Genomic DNA, 17,836 nt, shown 5'->3' with positions numbered 1-17,836 from the left:
TAATAACGTCATTCGGACCAATTTTGTTACTAAGGATTGGGTGAGGGGGGGGGGGGGTATTAAACTCACATAAATGCATCACGTGTCATATTTCCAGAGTTTCTGGTGGAGTAAAAATCGTACAAGCTTTTTAGGTTAACCTTGATACACTCATTTTTTCTTATAATGTTCTGTTCAGTAAAGACTGGAACCATTAAATGGGACCATCGATAATACTATTCCATAATCAATACATACTCTTAAAGGGCTAATTAGACAGAGTTTTATGATCTCATAATTTATTAGATTAGCTTTCTCTATAAATTTTTCTCTTATCGAATCAAGAAGCTGTTACAAACAGGGAACTTTTCTGGAACTGGTGGTAAATGGGAAAGATTCCCTACGTGAATTATTACGCTCATTCCAATTGCTTGATGATATGCAAAATGACAGTGGAAAAGCCAATAGCCTGTGAATAATTAAACAAACATTAAAATGTTGTCAATTATAACGTAAGAAAAAATGTTCGTCACCAGGATTATCCATTTTCACTCTTAAGATGGCATAACCATTATAAGGGATCAGTAAGGTATCCTTGCTAACTGGACGATGTATCTCCTTAGATTTCAATTTTGAAGAATATTCCTTCAAAACTTGGTGTATTAAATCCCCTTTGGATTGATTCGTGTAATTAAATTTTCCAAGTGCCATCACGTAAAAACTGTGTCCATGCATGTGAAAAGGATGTGGCAGTCTCGTGTGAAGATTTTCTAAAATATCATCGACCTTACTAAAATAAAAAGTTAATTATTTTTATATAATCAAATAATAAATATCATATCAACCAGTAAAGTCTATCAGCAGAAATTCCACTAAATCCCCTAGATCGAAGTTTAAAGTATGAGTGCAAGTGCACGTTGACCCTGTGCAGGGTATTTTGTAGGTAGAATTGCAAAGATTATTCCCATCGAAGTCTTCGGGTTGTGTTAAGAGTGGGACCCTGGGGAATTTGAAAGAAATCCCATTGATTTTACTCGTAATTTCCGTTCTTTCTGGTGCAACTTGAAGATAAAAAAACTAATCAATTTTTATACTTCGGTCGACTCTATTAAAATTATTTTTAAACTTTATCATACCTAGAAAATGATTGTACGTGTTAGGTCTAAAAGGATCAAGTTTTTCGTAAGAAAACATTTCATAAGGCAGTATAATTTGATGATCGGGCACTCTTTCGGTGATTCGCAATGATTCTTCATTGACTGATCGTAAGTGGCAAAGACCAGATAGATGTTTTTTATCACAAATGTCTATGAAGCTCTGTAATAAATATAACATCGTAGTAGTAACAAATTATATATATATGTATATTATATAAAAGGATTTACCTTTCCTCCTGGCAAACTTTCAGCATAAGTAGGTTTCGTTGTCTTAGGCTCATAGGAGTGTCCTTCGTATCTCAGAACAGCCAACTGATGTACTCCCTTTGGAAGACAACCCTTTGGAGACATTACGTGGATCCAGTAGGTTTTTGGGGTCTGATTAGCGTGTAAAATAACATCAAATCTCTCACCTGAAGAATTCACAGTCTTTTAGTTGAAGAAAAATAAATAAAAAAAAATTAAGTACCAGAGTAGAAGACAATAGAGTCCACAGTTATGGGATCGAAATCATCACCATCAGACGCTATCATGGTCAAAGGATGACCTTCGAAGGTTATTCTGGCCTCACAACTGGTTCCAATACTGTTGATCAATCTGAAACGATATCGTGCTCCTTCTTGTACTGTAAAAACCTCGTAAGGAGTAGCAGTTTCACTACCAGTTTCCAGATTCTAGAATATTAAAGTCCTCGAGTTAATTTTATGTTGTAATAAATTTAGAATTCAGACAAAACGTTCTTCTAGTGAAAAACTAACCCGATACCTTCCGAGACCATTGATCAGGAAGGATTCTGGATATTGACCTTTGCCAGAATAGGAATATCCAGGTATCCTCTCAGCTCCCATCACGTGCATAAAATCACTTAACAAGAAAACATGTTCAGGCAAATCCTCGTCATAAAGATCCTTGTGGTAGTTCTGATGATGGGGCTCCCGGATGATCAGAGCTCCATAAATGCCATCCACTAATTGCACGTTGCTATGGGAATGATAAAAATGGGATCCACTCTTGTCTGCTTTGAAATTGTACCTTTGATACAGGAAGATTTGATTTATAAAAGTTTTCATCATCTTTTGGATTGTCCAGAACTTAGGATATGTGGTAATACCTGAAATTGGTGCCTCCTGGAATGGGACACTGTGTGATAAAGGGAACACCATCGAAGTATGGTGTCCCCTTTTGATGCAAACCATGCCAATGTATGCTTGTACTTTGACCATCTATCTGATTATGAACATCCACTATTATAGTGTCTCCTTTGCAAACCTATCATTTATCATAGAATTTTTTTATTACATTTTAAATAAGCAATTTAGTTAAGTAATTAGTACTTGAATACTGGGCCCAGGAAGCAATCGATTTATTGTCAGAATTGCACGCTCAAATCCATCAGCAAATACACATTGGCAGACTGGAAATTTCATTAGTTGCGAAACTGTTGTATTTGGGTGGCAATAATTGCAAGCACTGAGGAATTTTAAATTAATTTGTTTATTTGAAATGAGAAACTTTAACTTTTTCGAGATATCACTTACGTGCCCATTGTAACGTATCTTTCAATATGAAAGTGATAATGACATGTCATCGTTCTATTTTCCTGGCACGTTCTAAGACAAGGATGGTACCTGGTCCTTTGTGCTAACAAAAAAGGATTAAAAATGTCCTAATTTAAATTAGAAAACTTCTTACCTGCCAGAATAGCATTTGTAAACGAAACAAAATGTACAATTGTCAGGATTAATCTGGAGTCACCAAATATTTTTGATAATTTCATATTCTACAAAATTGCACGAATTTATTCAGATATTATTTCTTGACTTCATTGGTACCCAGTATATGTCTTTACTAAAATATTTCCTGCCAATACCTAGTTAATTGGAAAAGAAACGTCAGCAGCTCTAATTAAAACAAATAATTTAGATAACATTTCGATATACTGAACTGGAGAGTTTGAAGTCTTAGTATCATATTTCTTATAGAATATATTAAGAGGATCCATATGCAAAAAAAGTCATGACACTCCTATTTAATTGGTCCAATCTTCGTTAAATAAAAAAATTGCGTTTGAAAAAGTTTTTGAACGACAAACTGGTACAGGTTCTGTTCTATCAGATATTATTCCAGCGAGTATCACACACGATGTTCCTACAAGCAAGTGTCCACAAATTTACATACATGTATGATCCACAGGCTTGTTAGTTGATGTTTAAGTATGAACGTACATGCACTGATAACACCTCATACAACACACTTGATTAAAAGTTGTCCTATAGATATATATTAGTCATGCAATTGACTAAGAAACTTCTAAAAGATGTCTATAAGTCACTTGATGCTGTGCAGAACCCGATATTCAGAGGACATACTGAACATCAGTGAAGCCAGTCTGGGTTTAAACGGACTCAACACTCTGACCTTCCAGTTCCCAACGTTCGATTTAACATTAAGGTTACAATTTTGTAGTAAAATCACTCATTAAACTCTGTCGAAGAGCAGTGAAGCTTCTTCTTTCTAAATTATTGACAGGAAATAAAATATAATTGTTAAAATAAAATTTCATTTTTAAAAATAAAAAAAAAACAGATTTTAACCATACCAGAGTAAAATGAGCCAGTTTTATTCTTATGAAACGATTCATATTTTCAATATTGTTGAAATTTATTCCGAATTACATTTTTCGTCACTCGATGCACGTCTTTAAGTTAATTAACAATAAGTACACCCCCATTGCGCAAAAAACAATTCCTTTTCACCTGCATGTATGGAAATACATTATTAGGCAATACTTATATATATAATAATAGTAGATAACGTAAAGAAAGATATATGTATATATATATATATATATATAATTACGACTGAAATGCAATTACCGAGGCTTCGCACACTTATCATCATCTCTTTAACAAGCTAAAATGTGTCAATTGAAAAAGTTCTTAGTTTCAAAATGACCTGCTAAATTTTTAAGCTCTCATAGGCATGAAAATTTTCACATTTAACAATCTAATTTTATTCACATTAGTTTTCTGTCATGGAGAATCCAAAGATCTTCATCCCTGCATACGAAATTGCGAGAAAGATCGTCCCATGACGTGCAAATATAATTTTACTTTGGAGTATTACGTCACTATGGGAAAGTGAGTAAAAAATTTTTTTGAAAAATTATCGATTCTGAATTAAATTTTTCTTCTCAAAAGTGCCTGTTCTCATTGTCAACCAAATGGAAGCAAGCAGTCTATTGAAATCGAGCCTAGTTGTCAGTGTGTGTTTGGCGATGGATACGAGAAAGGAGTTCTTACCATCAATCGTATGATACCTGGTCCAAGTATACAGGTAAAACAAATGATAATTAACAGCAAATATTAATTAGAGAAATATAAAAAATATATTAATGTTAGGTGTGTTACAACGACACCATAATAGTAGATGTGAATAATTTAATGGAAGGCCTGGACACTGCTATACACTGGCATGGAATTCATCAACGTGAAACTCCCTACTTCGATGGTGTACCATTCGTCACACAGTGTCCAATTCTTGGTGGAACTAGCTTCCGGTGTGATGCAGTAAAAATTGACATCTACTTATTTAAATGAAAGAAGCAAAGACCAAAAATTGAAATTTTTTTTACAACTACAGGTATAAATTTAAAGCTGACAAACCAGGCACTCATTTCTATCATTCCCATTCGAGCGTACAAAAATTGGACGGACTTTATGGGAGTCTGATCGTTCGCGTTCCGATAAACGAGGATCCTCATAGGAATCTCTATGATGTCGATTTGCCAATTCACAATATAATTCTCAGTGATTATCTACATGTTATTGCGAGCGAGAAAGTACCTGGACATATCCACTCTAATACTGGACAATACCCTGATTCGATATTGGTCAATGGATTTGGAAAATTTAGTGTAGGAATTTTGAAATTATAGAGGAAATTTTGAATAATTAATTTATTTTTTCTGAAAGATTTTATCAGAGGCTCAATGGGAACTTTTATTTGAAATAATGATAATTTTTTTTAAGTTCAATTTTTAATCCCAGTCTTAAGATTAGTTTGAATTTTAGGATCCCAAAACTGGGAAGGAATCTGAGGTTCCTTATGAAGTAATTACAGTGACTCTTGGAGTTCGTTACAGGTTTAGAATAATCAATGCACTAGGTACAACGTGCGATGCTCAGTTTTCTATAGAAAATCACACTTTAACTTTAATAGCCACTGATGGTGATAATTTTGAACCTGTCGACGTGGATGCATTTGTTTCTTATTCAGGTGAAACTATTTAAACAATAATAATAATTTAATATTATTCTAACAAAATATTTAATTATGAATCGATTAAATGAAAGCTCACTCGAATTTATACGAATTTTCTGAAGATTGAAAACAGATATAGAGACATCTGTAAATTAATAATTAAAAATATTGTTAGATAGTATTATTTCAAAAAATATAAAAAATTTTAATTGTTTGAATTTCAGGAGAAAGATTTGACATTATTTTACACGCTCAACAGAAACCAGGAACATATTGGATACAAATTTATTCGCAAGAATGTTTCGCAAATAAAATAATACAATTCGCGATTCTCAGATACGAGGGACAAGGTTTCGTTCCATCGACCAAAAAACTGAGCTACGATTCACCATTGGAAAATAAAAGGGTGAGCCTTTAGTCTGCTCTTGTTGCTCCAGCAAAATTTAATTTAAATAATTTATTTTCAAAAAAAGATTTACAACGGTGATTGCGATCTGCCATCCACAACCATATGCATCACTGATTTACATTCGGTGGATTTCGTCGATCCAGAAATTCTTAATCCAACTGTAAAAGTCAACGCTTATTTACCTTACGAATTGTTGTATTTCGATCGACCCGATCCACACGTGATAAACACGTACAAGCATTTTATAGGTAAAAATATCGATTATTTATTTAAAATTCATCAATGCAATTTTAAAAATGTCATTTATTCAAATTAAATGAATGATTTTTTTTAGTACCACCCAGTTCATTCCCAATCACAGCTTTGATAAACGGAATCTCTTTCCGGTTTCCATCGTCACCTCCAATTTCTCAATGGAACGACACCTCGCCTTTTGCAACGCTTTGCACTCCAGGAAAACAAATGCCAATGACGCCATGTCCCAAAAATGACTGCGTCTGTCCACACACCTTGCCAGTAAACGTCAACGACACGATAGAAATGATACTTATCGATTATTCTGGTTGGTAAAAAAATAGCAAATATTAATAAAACGAAAAAATGATCGATTGCCAATAAGAGAAAAAAAAATTTCCACAGCAAATCGTTATTCCATTCTGACTCATCCGTTTCATCTGCATGGACACTCTTTTCACGTGATGGCGTTAGGGAAGCTTCTACCCGAATGGCAAATTAGCATGAAAACTATTGTCCCACTAATTACTTCTTTTCGCAGAAGACTTCGTCAAAAGAAGATAAAAAAACCTGTGTCCAAGGACACTCTGCTCATTCCTCATAACGGATACGCGATTATTAGGGCGAAATTAAAGAATCCTGGTAAATCAATTATTATTTTATCGCACTCTTCGTTAACGAGAGAATTTTTTCAGGTTACTGGTTCTTTCATTGTCACTTTGCCTACCATATCGTCATCGGGATGAATATGATAATAAAAGTAGGGGAGAACAAGGATTTCCCGCCAATTCCGGAGAACTTTCCGAGGTGCGGTGATTATTTACCAGGTGGAAAATTGGATTTCTCGACGCTGTTTTAATTCTTGATCCATACTACTTCCTATTCTAGATCCAACATTATTTCCTATTTTATCCCTTCATACTGTTTCTCAGAGTGGAGCCCATACTGTTTCTCATATTATGGGAATACAAATAAAAAATAACTTTGTAATAAACACATTTTACTTTCATATATATATTGTAATGTAGTGGCACACACACACACACACACATACATGTATAGAAATTTAGTTACACCTCTTTTCCCACTTAGTGCCTCTACAAAATATGTTGAGGCAACGTTACACAACTTTCATAGTAACCTTACAGGAATGACGATGAAACGTTTCGATGCTTGAAAGAAATTTGTATTCCATGCACGAAGATTGATGCTCCAACTTTTCTATAGATACTTTTATTTAATAACTGTTCATTTAATTGAAACATAATAAAACTTACACTGTACCTACATAGCAGACCTAAGGTTTTGTCTTTCAATTTATTTTAATAAGTCAGCAATTAAAATAATTAATATATACTAATTTTATAAAATAAGGGATTCTATTTTTATGTAAGAGTATGTTGAAATACAAAAATATAATTATTAAAGTGAAACAAAGAACAGTTTCTCAATTATTGCTTTATTTATCTTTCAATTACAATTAACAGGCAATATTTATTTAATCTCTTCACTTTCGATTAACGATATGTGATTTGAAAACAATCTTTTTGGATTTTTTTTCTTATAAGGAAGCAGTGCATATGATAGTAGAATTTTAAAGCAGCTCGTTACTATCATTTGTAAAATATTCTATATTCTCTTTATTCGGATGCTTTAATAACATGGAACATTTTACTTTTTGTATCCCCTCCCCCTCAAATGTTGATTTATAAAAAGAAATCCTGCAATGTCAGCTCAATAAAAATTGCCTTGGATGTCGCTCAAGCTACTTTAGTATATTTAGTTTTAAAAATACGTACATTACAAATGAAGTTTAACGTACTCTATACAACAAAAAATAATAAATATTATTTTGTTAATTTTTAATATTTGCAATAACTTTTCTTATATATGTCTCATTGATTAAGTGAACGTTTTAAATAAAATTATAAAAACGTTCTTACAAATAAATGGGTAAAACATGATTTTTAATATCTATTCTTAAAATTAAATATACTAACGTGTGACTGACGTAACCTTTTATGCTAGTTACTATTGAGCTCACGTTACGCGAAAACATTATTTACAAAACATCATTCTAGGGATAATTGACACAACAAGAAAATTATTTTTTAAAGCACCATAATCTTTATAATACTCAATTGAATACTACAGGCTGCAGAATAAAAGTCTGGAAACAGACAAATATCTCAAAAACAATGAATTCATAAAGAAATGTTCCACAAACATTTTACAAATTCAAGAAATACATTTATAAAATGAATGAGCTTGATCTTGCAAAATCACATAAAAGATATATGCATAAGGTTCCGAAAAAATCAAACCTTAAATTAATTTTAAACTTTGTACATTTTTATATTTTGATGGGCTGATTATAAATATGATGGAGAAAATTTCTGCTAATTTCCTTCATTATATTTTTCAACACAGCGTTTTCATCTATATTTAATCGTCTCAGTAAAGAGAAAACTATGTATCTATCATGGAAGATTTAATAAAATGGCAGTACACAATGAAAACTTTATCCATCGCAGATTCGCATTAATTTTAATTTCGTTCGTGAACTAGATGTGATTATGTTTGTACACGCTAGCATCTTAATGACTTTTTATTAATACAATTTAATTAGTAATTAATATGGCATTTTAAATTTGAGTAATTATTAGATTAATCGTGTCTTACGAATTCATTTCTCGAATTTAACTTAAAGTGGCACACTCAATATAGTATACATCAACCGATAAATATTTGTGAAGAAATTATGTAGTTTTAGTATAAAAAAAAATACTTCATTTCCTTAAATTAAATTCGCTTAATTTCCTTAATTCGTCTCTATAATAGTATGAGTGTAAAATTTATACAAATTAAATCCGTTGGTTTCCTGTGAGGTACTCGTCAACTTTAGACTTACTACGTCAGTAATGCGTAATTTTAATACTGTGTTTTTGAAGGTCTCCTCCACCATTCCACTGAGACTTGACAAACACACAGTCAATGCTTCTCTCGTACGTGTAAAACTCTCCCCACTCTTATTATTTTTGAGAATTTCACACGCACGAGAGGCACTGGTTATGTGTTGGTCAAGCCATGGCCACGTGGTGGGGAGCTTCAAAAACCCAGGATGAAAATGTTGCATGGCTGTGTTAACAGAGAAGTGGTCGTAGGTTGTCACGTAGAAGTTGTGTAACCAAAACAAAAAATTATATATGATAAAGCTACTAAAGACACAAGTTCGTCATTAAGACAATCTAAAACAGCCTTAAGGAACCACGTAGTGTTCTCTGCTAAAACAGCCTATCACTGTGTGCTACGGGTGCTACGTCACTAGTGTTGGACAACCTTGAACCTGGCTAAATTCGAATAGTCACTTTGTCGCACTACGCTGTGAAAATTTAAAGCAATAACGCTGATTTTTGGAGAGCTCTAATTTCAGAGTTCCATCGTATTTAATTTTTTTAAATTATAAGGTTGTCATTAGGACTTTCCCAGAAATATCCATTTTTAAGGAAATTCTGTGATTTTGCTATATCTTATATTATTTATTATTACATATTCTTGTAGCTGATCTCAAGAGCTTTCCATAATCCTCTCTTCATTTTTTAATTTAATTGGCATGTTTGCAAGATAATTCTGAAACTATATATAATTGTTGGTCTGTCTGAAAGAGGGTATATTAATTCTTAACACTCCAAATGTGCTTGTCAAGCACCTCTAATTTGAAGCATGCTTTTTGTTTGACATGATTTTAAAATTATTATTTACACATCATAGCAGTATTTAAAGTCTGATACTTTAAAACTTGCAAGTCAAAGTATGATGAAGATAAGTTCGATTTGTCGGTCGATATTCACAATTGAAAGTTGGAGCTTTAAGGGTTAATCCTGTGGATACACGCGCGTTGTTTTTTGTCCACCTACTTATATTTTCAAATTGAAATATCTCTTAAACGACTGGATAAAGTAAAAAAATAGTTTTTGTTAACTCTCAAAATATCAACTATAAAAATATTTAACAATATGTAAGGATTTTCCAGTTAAAAAACTCAAGGTGACTTTCATGTTACAATCAAATAACGTTTCAAGGTCAATTCAATGTTACCATCCTATGCCCCTCTCGAAGTCAAATAACTTTTGTATGAAACGTTTTTTTATAAAACATGATTTTCAGAAAATATTTAAGATTACGTTTAAAATGAGAAACCCTGTATATCTAATGAGCAATTAAATCAAAGAATCAATTAACTTATTTTAGAAAGCTTTGTAAGATAAGTTACAAGAATATACAGTATATCATTCCATTTAACACACTTTACGTTAATTTTTCTCATATCCCCTGTGAAAATCTGCAGGGTCAAGCTCATTTTCCTCTAAATGTATTTGTTAAAATTGTGTTAGAACTTGTACAATTTGTCCCATTTTAAATGTTCCACCCTAAATAAGTCTTTTACAATTGATTGTAGAAAAAAATATTTAATTAGATATTTTTTTGTTCACCTCAAGGGACACATGAAATTATATCAACTGCATTTAAGAATTTACTACCAATACTCGCGCAGTATTGTTTTATCTTTGTCAATTGGTTACTAGTAAACGAGGTACATAATGATGCTGCAAGTACTGGCAAAGATTCTAGAATGCAGTTATCACTGATCAGACCTTGAGAGGTGTGCTGATAGAGTTTTGAAAATGACCTTGAATTTTTTAAGCTGCACCCTTGCACTTTTTACTGCATTTTCTTATAGCTGTTATTGCAAGCTTTCCAACTCCTTTTTTTTATTTTATTAAATATACCTGTTTACAGGATATTTCAATTTAAAAAAGTACATTTGGAGCAATTATATAATTTTGCTCGTAATGAATTTAACAAAATGGAAATATCGTTTTGCAAAGTTCTCGAGATCAGTTACAAGAATGTGAAATAAATAATAGTTAGGAAAGGCGGTGTATTTTAACAAATTCAATGATATCTTCATATATGCTTCAGCATGTCTCTCAAGAGAGAACCAAACATTTATACCACCTTGTCCTATTTGGAATGAAATAAGTTATGGCTTAAACATTGTTTCTAGACAAAAAAAACTTATTTTGGGTGGAATATAAATATAGGACATCTTATATATCTCACATTTTCACTGCAGTAAGTAGTTTTTAAGGTATTTGCCTGTTTCCAGATTTTGCCTTACCTTGCATATGTACTATTATACTTATATAAATCCTGCAGTCATTCACAAATGGTGAAAACATTATAAGCAATGAAAAATCAGAGAAATAAAAGCTTCTTAAAAGAATTTCTTATGTTCTCTGCGACGCAACTAAATATTCTCACAATAACTTAATACTTTCTTTCAAAGAGAATATGTTCCTATGTACAAGGTTTCTCAAAAAGCACTAAAACTGCAAAAAATCTCGAAAGCGAAGCGTTTCAAAAAAAAATGTTAGGAATAATTTGCAATATTTCAAAAATCTATATTAAATTGTATATATTCGGTTTGAGATTAGAATATGGAGAGACGTATGAAGGTAACTTGAGTTTTTTAAATAGAACTCCCTATCTTTAATTACATAATTCTTCAGCTAATCTTTAGAGCTCTTTAAAACTTTTTTTCATCTCATTCAGCCGTTTGTCATATTTAGATTTGAAAGTATACATAGGCAAGCGATAATGCGTTTACGTAGCTGTCACGCACACTAATTCAGTCCAACTCAGTCTTATACGCAATTTCCAATCTAAATATTTTGTAAGCGACTGGGTGAAACGAAGAAAAATTTTCAATGCATATGTAATAATATGTTATAAAAAATAGGGATTCTATCGTGAAACAATTCATGGCGACTTTCACAAATCCTCCTACGTCCTACCTAAGGTCAAACCGAATATATGATTTAATATAGTTTTAAAAGTACTGCTAATTTCACTCTTTATAATCATTTTTTTACGCTTAATTATTTCTCAGAGTCTTTTTTGTTGACACAACCTTTTTGAGACAACCTGTATAATGTACACATAGAGTGATTATATTATTTATCGTAATTAGACATTTCTCCATATTTTACAGTAATTGACATAATGTAACACTAATATATAGCACAAAAATATTTCACACTCACAAATTTTGTAAACAAACGAGATTATAATCCTCACATTTAGTATTATATCATAACACAGAAAAGGACTAGCAAGTTTTCTCCTTGGAATGATAATATGGCACCAGCATTCTGCTAAAACTTTTTAAAATTAGCACATAAACAAAAAATGTGCTTAGGAAGGGATTTCTATTTCAAGTACCGAAAAATAGATGATTTTATAATTTTTGTTAAAGTGCTAGAATAATTTTAATGAAACGACATTTATTTATCTAGAATTTTATTTCTGAAAAATATTTTGTAAAATTAATGTAATCGAATGTTATCCGCGATACATAACTGTGGTCCCAAAGCTGCATTTTCACGTATTGATATGATTCTGCCTTTTCAAATTATTAAAAAAAATGATTTATTACTTTGTGGAATTGTATTTTCACTTAAAACACGGGAAAGAAAAAAAAATAAATGCAAAAATGAGGTCTGTGGAAAGAAAAAATTTAATTTTTGTAATAAAAGATTATGATATATTTTTTTTAATAAAAAATTGAGTCTTTTATCTATGGCATTTTTCTGAGTCCAGGTGATAACTACTTTCCTATTGAGTAACAGTCGTTCTCTTTAAATAACCTGAAGAAGCAAGATCATATTAATGAACGAAAATGCAACGTCCGAATTACAGTCCTTTATCGCGGATAGGATCTACTTAAATTAAGTAAAAATTATCCTTAAATATTAAAATGATAAATAAATGTGTAATCGTTTCATTAAAACTACTTCTGCACTTAAAAAACATATACTTATCGGTATATTAACTGGGAATTCTCCTTTAGTCAAAAAATCTAAGTTTATCTAAAGTTTTGTTCGTTAGTGTGGCAATGTAAAGCCATTTAAAAAGGAATGCCCATTAAAACTAAGTAAAATTATAATTTAAACAAACAGAAAAATCGCATTGCGTAAAAATAATACAAATAAGAGTAGTCTAAAAAAACAATGAAAGAAATTTTGTCTGTACGGACTATTGAGTATAGCTAAATAAAATAGAGTTCTGAATACATTATAATATGTATATTATACAGGGTGTCCCCTTTCTATAATTAATTTTTAAACAGAGACTCCTTGAATAATTGCAGACAAAAATATCTAATTCAATTTTCATCTTTTACACAACATTTTTTAATTATATTATTTTTCAGTTTAGTTAATAACACTGCTTCAGTAATAAGAATAACAAACAGGGCATGGTTTATTTGCCATTCTTACCTTATCATGTTTTCTTTGTTGACCTAATTTCTCATACAGCATTATTGATCAAACTAAAAAATTAAATAATTCAAAGCGATACACGATGGAAGAAAAATTGTTTCTTAATTTGTTACCCCTGGAATTATTCAAAGGACCTATATTTAAAATATTATCTACCGAAAGCTGTACATCCTGTATAACCAGGCCTTAAAATTCATTTTCGGTACTGGCATTACTGCCATTTCTATAAGGTATAAAACATAAAATATAGAAATTGCAGAGCTTGTAGTAATGGCGGTGAATTTTTAAATACGACGCCTATATCTCAATAACAAATTATATACGCTATGTAAATTATATTATATAGTCAATAGTAACCTTCAACAGAGAAAACTGTTGAGGGAGTAATTTATGTTATTGACTATTATTTTTAATCCTGAAACTTTATCCAGCGATAGTAAGTTTTTAAAAAAAACTGCTTATCACTTACATAACTGTTGTCTCTGTTGAGTGCTACTAATGTCATCACAGGTGACTTATAAAATTAAAGTTAAAAAGTCTACTAACATTTTGTTTCTTCGTATATCATTTTGAAATTATTTAACATTTTATTTGAGCTTTTGACATTTTTTCAATCAACGGTAAAAGTAAAAACGAGAGAAAAGCGTTCAATCTTTTCGCCATTACAGGCTTTTCTCCTTACTATTACTGTTGAAGCAATGTTATATATAGGTTCAAATAAAATATTAAATAATTCAAATTAGAATACGATAAAAGAAACTCTCATTAGCCTTTTTTACTTGTTATTTTATAAAAAACCTATGTTTAAATAGTCAATTACGTTGTATTTTTCACTGCATATACTACAGGGTGAATTGTTTAACTTGGGATTGCCAAATATTTAAAAAATATACATTTCAGACCAAATTATTTTACATACAAATAATTTTACATAAAAGGCAGCGTAAGGGAATGCTAATGTTTCCCCTTTAACCGACATTTAAAGATTAAAGACCATCTTGAATTTTTTAAATGGAGCTATCTATTTTTTATAGTCTACTCTTGTAGCTTATATCAATCTTGTAAAACATTATATTAATTTATCATTTCATCTAGTCCATCAATGGATATTACTATTTAAAATTACAACTACAGTTACTAGCATATATGGCGTCCTTTATGAGCTTGGAGAAACGCTATCTCCCATAAAGGCCCTGAGACGAATAGCATTTACCTTGCACTTAGAAAAAAATGACATATTTAAAAAGATTAATACATACGATCCGTCATTTTACATACTCCAAAGCGTGCACGTAAGATAATGTTTATGTTTATTTAAATAATCAGTGAATGTATTAAAAATTTCCTTAAACCTTCTCTCTGAATGCAAATAGTAAAAACCTTTGAAAAAATCTAATGCAAAAATTTAATATTTGTTTTCGTTAAGCAGATAAACATCTTTTTCCATCTATTTTTTGAGGAATTTTAATACTTTGCCAGTAGCACATTTATAGAATCACTGTTACACTGTCGCCGGCGAGGCTCACAAAAGTTTTATTGCTCGCCGAAAGATTTCAACAATAATCTGGTAAACTGAAAGGGGAAAACACAGTGGAAACCTGTGTTCCCTTTTTCCCAATTCTTCCTCCGCAACAACACAATAAATTCTTTTTAACTAAAACCTTGGTTAAATTTCAATTGAGTGACTCGATTTAGTACAATTTATAACTTCAAGTGTACAAAACTAAGCCGCTCAACAAAAATTGAACTGAAAATTTTGCTAAAAGAAAAGTTATATATATGTATATATATATAAAAACATCCAAATGAAGCATTACTGCTGATGAAAGGATGTTTGGCGTACATGATAGCATCCCAGTAAAGTATTAAGCAACACCGATCCTATAAGAACGACAATTCACGTTTATGCATTGCGGTCGCGTACGCTATGCTTCAGCCAAAACCACACCTATATACACTTTTAAGTCGAAATATATATCTAATGAATAACTTTTTGAAATAATAAATTGGTATTTTAGAAACCTTTTAAAATAAGCTACAAAAGTATGTAATAAAAACGAAATGTTTTATGTTAAAAAATCCAAGATGACCTTTGTGTATTCTTCAAATGATTTTTAAGGTCACACTAACACCATTTTATGTTGACCTTTGTCCTAAACAACTTTTATAAAAAGCAGTTCTGTCTAGAATACTTATTTTTCTAGATATTTTGCTCTCTCAAGTTAAAAAATTACTCTCTATGTATAAGCAAATTAAAATCTAGTTGTATTGAATCAATGGAACATCACTCTGAGTCAAACAGTAATTAACAGTTATAGCTTACAACTACTTATTGTCGGGTACTTCCAGAGCAGATTAAAGTTTGATATTTTTAAAGCAAAATGACTACTTCAATCCTAAGAGATATTCTGCTACACCAAGATAGTAAACTGTTTGCGCAATTCCAAAGAGTGGTGCTATCACTATCATTCTGCAAGCTCCACCTTTGAAGAAAGCTGTAAAGCCTTCATTCTTCAATGTCTTACTGCAAAAAAAAGAGAAAAGAAAAAAATGTATACTTGATATTAACATGTATATAAATAACTCTTTAAACTACTCACCCTATACAATCTACAACTCCATTGTAGGTAGGCTCTCCAGGAGCTTTTTTGATTGCCTGCAATCTAGTTTTGATTACATCAAATGGATTCACAGCCAGTGCTGCTGTAGAACCAGCAGCACATCCTGACAAAAATGACCACCAAAAAATGGCTAAAAACCCAATAAGAAATTACTGAAAATTTTAATAATATAAGATTGATTCATACAAAACTTACAGGTCCCATCTGGCCTTTTTGGCCCAAGGTCATTCAGTCTAGCAAAAAGTGGGAAATAAATTACTGAAAAAGTAACGTCTCTTAGAGCCGTTGCTCCAGTTCCTTGATACAAACCCAAAATTCCACGTTTCTTGAGCAACTCTTTAGTTAGTGATACAGCAGATATTTTTGGTATTTTTTTACCAGCTGCAAGAATGGAATAAAGTATTAAAAACCTTCTTCAAAACATACTGTATATATACTACCTTAATCTAATATATACCTTCTTTTGCAGCTAGAGCTACTCTTCCAGCATCTTGCATTTGAATTTTAAGTAATTCCATAGGAGTTGTTACAATTATTTGGCAAGCACCTGCCAATCCACCAGCAAGCATTTCTCTCTCCAATGGCAAGACTTGTCTTAAAATATAAATAAATATTAACCCAAGATTTCTTTAAAATTTTAGAGAAAGAGTTATTTCATTAAAATACCCAGCTCCAGTGGACAAATAGTGTCGGAATGTATCATTGGCAGCCAACTTGATAGCTTTTTCTGGCGTTATTAATAATATATTTACAGCAGAACCCTTGTACATACCAAAATATCCTTCAGCCTTGTACGTCTTCTTAAAACAATCCAGCCTATAATTTTACGAATTCAATTTCTCTCTTATTAGCAAAAATTTTTATTTTGTACTCACATTGATTTATACATCTTTTTGCCATCAGGCCCTACAACTTGGTTTTGCAACCTAGTTTTAACAAGGTCTAATGGAAATACCACTGAAACTCCAATAATTCCTGCTATTCCCCCATTGATTATTTTTGGTAGAAGCCTTGATAGGAAAATTCCACCAATTTAATACTTCTAAATATAGATTGTCAAACAGAACAGTAATGTCATATAGTCATGCAGAGTATCATTTTCATAAACTGGTAAATATAATTCTATTACTCTTTTTCAGATATCAACCAACTTAACCAATATTGCAAAACATCATTTTGACATTTCTCACTATTATTGATATGAAGTCGCATCGTATCGATTAGTAAAGATTTTTTATTGAAACTAGTTTGAAAAACTCTAAAATAATACATAGCACTTATCGAGAAAAGTGAACTGTTATACTTACTTAAATTCAGGTGTTGCGGGTTTTGATATTTGCTCCTTGCCCATTGGAACTGTCGTGTTTTATAAATGTTAAGATTGCAAAAAATTTGAAATTGATTTATAAATTTTTATCACTTACCGGTGAATCGAATATTTTCAGTCAAAGTAAAATACTGTTAGCTACAAAGGCTATTTCAGTTCTTCAGGAGAGAAACTTTCCCTATTTTTAGTGGGAAAGTGACAATGAGGGTTTCGGAATCTAAATATCTACCAGCAACAGTTACTTCATTCGAATGGTTATCTTATTTTACCTTGACAAGAGTTATATAACCTGATACAAGTTAAAATCCCATTTCTAGGCTATGATCACCCATATTTCATGCTGCTCCCGCAAAACTGACGATCGAGGCAGGCGCAGGTCGGCGAGCGGTGAGTGATGCCAGAATTGAGCCTTTTTGCAACAAAAAGACGAGTGGAGGGGGGTACACACACGCACCACAAATGCACATCTACATAAAGACGTGATTGTGTTATTGCTGCCA

The 17,836-nt window shown here is 31.6% G+C and overlaps 3 protein-coding genes across 5 annotated transcripts; 1 reads left to right on the top strand and 2 right to left on the bottom strand.

The window, feature by feature from the left end:
- Nucleotides 1-72: 72 nt before the first annotated feature.
- Nucleotides 73-3,850, bottom strand: LOC136781695 (uncharacterized). Of its 3 annotated transcripts, XM_066740653.1 has the most exons (14): nucleotides 3,736-3,850; nucleotides 3,362-3,650; nucleotides 3,082-3,284; nucleotides 2,829-3,006; nucleotides 2,675-2,777; nucleotides 2,471-2,606; nucleotides 2,248-2,405; nucleotides 1,895-2,168; nucleotides 1,606-1,810; nucleotides 1,365-1,549; nucleotides 1,116-1,296; nucleotides 825-1,040; nucleotides 513-749; nucleotides 73-448 (listed from the first exon to the last, which is right to left on the bottom strand). In XM_066740653.1, the coding sequence occupies exons 4-14, from the start codon at nucleotides 2,911-2,913 to the stop codon at nucleotides 312-314; spliced, it is 1,917 nt and encodes a 638-aa protein (XP_066596750.1). In that variant the 5' UTR covers nucleotides 2,914-3,006; nucleotides 3,082-3,284; nucleotides 3,362-3,650; nucleotides 3,736-3,850; the 3' UTR covers nucleotides 73-311. The 3 variants fall into 3 exon arrangements, with proteins under 3 accessions (XP_066596750.1, XP_066596751.1, XP_066596752.1); XM_066740654.1 differs by having other exon boundaries at nucleotides 3,082-3,650; XM_066740655.1 differs by lacking the exons at nucleotides 73-448; nucleotides 513-749 and having other exon boundaries at nucleotides 837-979.
- A 198-nt stretch (nucleotides 3,851-4,048) lies between these two features.
- Nucleotides 4,049-7,333, top strand: LOC136781725 (uncharacterized). The gene is made up of 10 exons (XM_066740697.1): nucleotides 4,049-4,276; nucleotides 4,337-4,472; nucleotides 4,538-4,695; nucleotides 4,779-5,052; nucleotides 5,210-5,414; nucleotides 5,624-5,805; nucleotides 5,873-6,056; nucleotides 6,143-6,370; nucleotides 6,448-6,684; nucleotides 6,738-7,333. The coding sequence occupies exons 1-10, from the start codon at nucleotides 4,119-4,121 to the stop codon at nucleotides 6,899-6,901; spliced, it is 1,926 nt and encodes a 641-aa protein (XP_066596794.1). The 5' UTR covers nucleotides 4,049-4,118; the 3' UTR covers nucleotides 6,902-7,333.
- A 140-nt stretch (nucleotides 7,334-7,473) lies between these two features.
- On the bottom strand, nucleotides 7,474-17,709 carry LOC136781730 (mitochondrial glutamate carrier 1-like). Its single transcript, XM_066740707.1, has 8 exons — nucleotides 17,434-17,709; nucleotides 17,317-17,365; nucleotides 16,885-17,019; nucleotides 16,676-16,825; nucleotides 16,467-16,603; nucleotides 16,205-16,390; nucleotides 15,989-16,139; nucleotides 7,474-15,912 (listed from the first exon to the last, which is right to left on the bottom strand). Exons 2-8 carry the CDS (start codon nucleotides 17,358-17,360, stop codon nucleotides 15,774-15,776), a joined length of 942 nt encoding a protein of 313 aa, XP_066596804.1. The 5' UTR covers nucleotides 17,361-17,365; nucleotides 17,434-17,709; the 3' UTR covers nucleotides 7,474-15,773.
- Nucleotides 17,710-17,836: the final 127 nt, after the last annotated feature.

This window comes from Prorops nasuta, unplaced genomic scaffold (genome assembly GCF_024137725.1).
Source record: "Prorops nasuta isolate Cenicafe-Biocafe unplaced genomic scaffold, Cenicafe_Pnas_1.2 PNAS00024, whole genome shotgun sequence".
NCBI classification, from domain to species: domain Eukaryota; kingdom Metazoa; phylum Arthropoda; class Insecta; order Hymenoptera; family Bethylidae; genus Prorops; species Prorops nasuta.
Note: the sequence above shows the minus strand (reverse complement) of the source record. Positions and strands in the feature narration are given on the sequence as shown.

Excerpts from the sequence above, each read along its gene's own strand:
- LOC136781695 (XM_066740654.1), bottom strand. The coding sequence starts at position 2,913 with ATGAAATTATCAAAAATATTTGGTGACTCCAGATTAATCCTGACAATT. Across the intron at positions 1,811-1,894 it reads ATGGTCTCGGAAGGTATCGG|AATCTGGAAACTGGTAGTGA; the intron begins GTTAGTTTTTCA and ends TTAATATTCTAG. Across the intron at positions 449-512 it reads AGTGAAAATGGATAATCCTG|GCTATTGGCTTTTCCACTGT; the intron begins GTGACGAACATT and ends AATTATTCACAG.
- LOC136781725 (XM_066740697.1), top strand. The coding sequence starts at position 4,119 with ATGAAAATTTTCACATTTAACAATCTAATTTTATTCACATTAGTTTTC. Across the intron at positions 6,057-6,142 it reads CACGTACAAGCATTTTATAG|TACCACCCAGTTCATTCCCA; the intron begins GTAAAAATATCG and ends GATTTTTTTTAG. Across the intron at positions 6,371-6,447 it reads GATACTTATCGATTATTCTG|CAAATCGTTATTCCATTCTG; the intron begins GTTGGTAAAAAA and ends AAATTTCCACAG.
- LOC136781730 (XM_066740707.1), bottom strand. The coding sequence starts at position 17,360 with ATGGGCAAGGAGCAAATATCAAAACCCGCAACACCTGAATTTAA. Across the intron at positions 17,020-17,316 it reads CCCGCAACACCTGAATTTAA|GCTTCTACCAAAAATAATCA; the intron begins GTAAGTATAACA and ends TTTCCTATCAAG. Across the intron at positions 16,826-16,884 it reads AAAAAGATGTATAAATCAAT|GCTGGATTGTTTTAAGAAGA; the intron begins GTGAGTACAAAA and ends GTAAAATTATAG.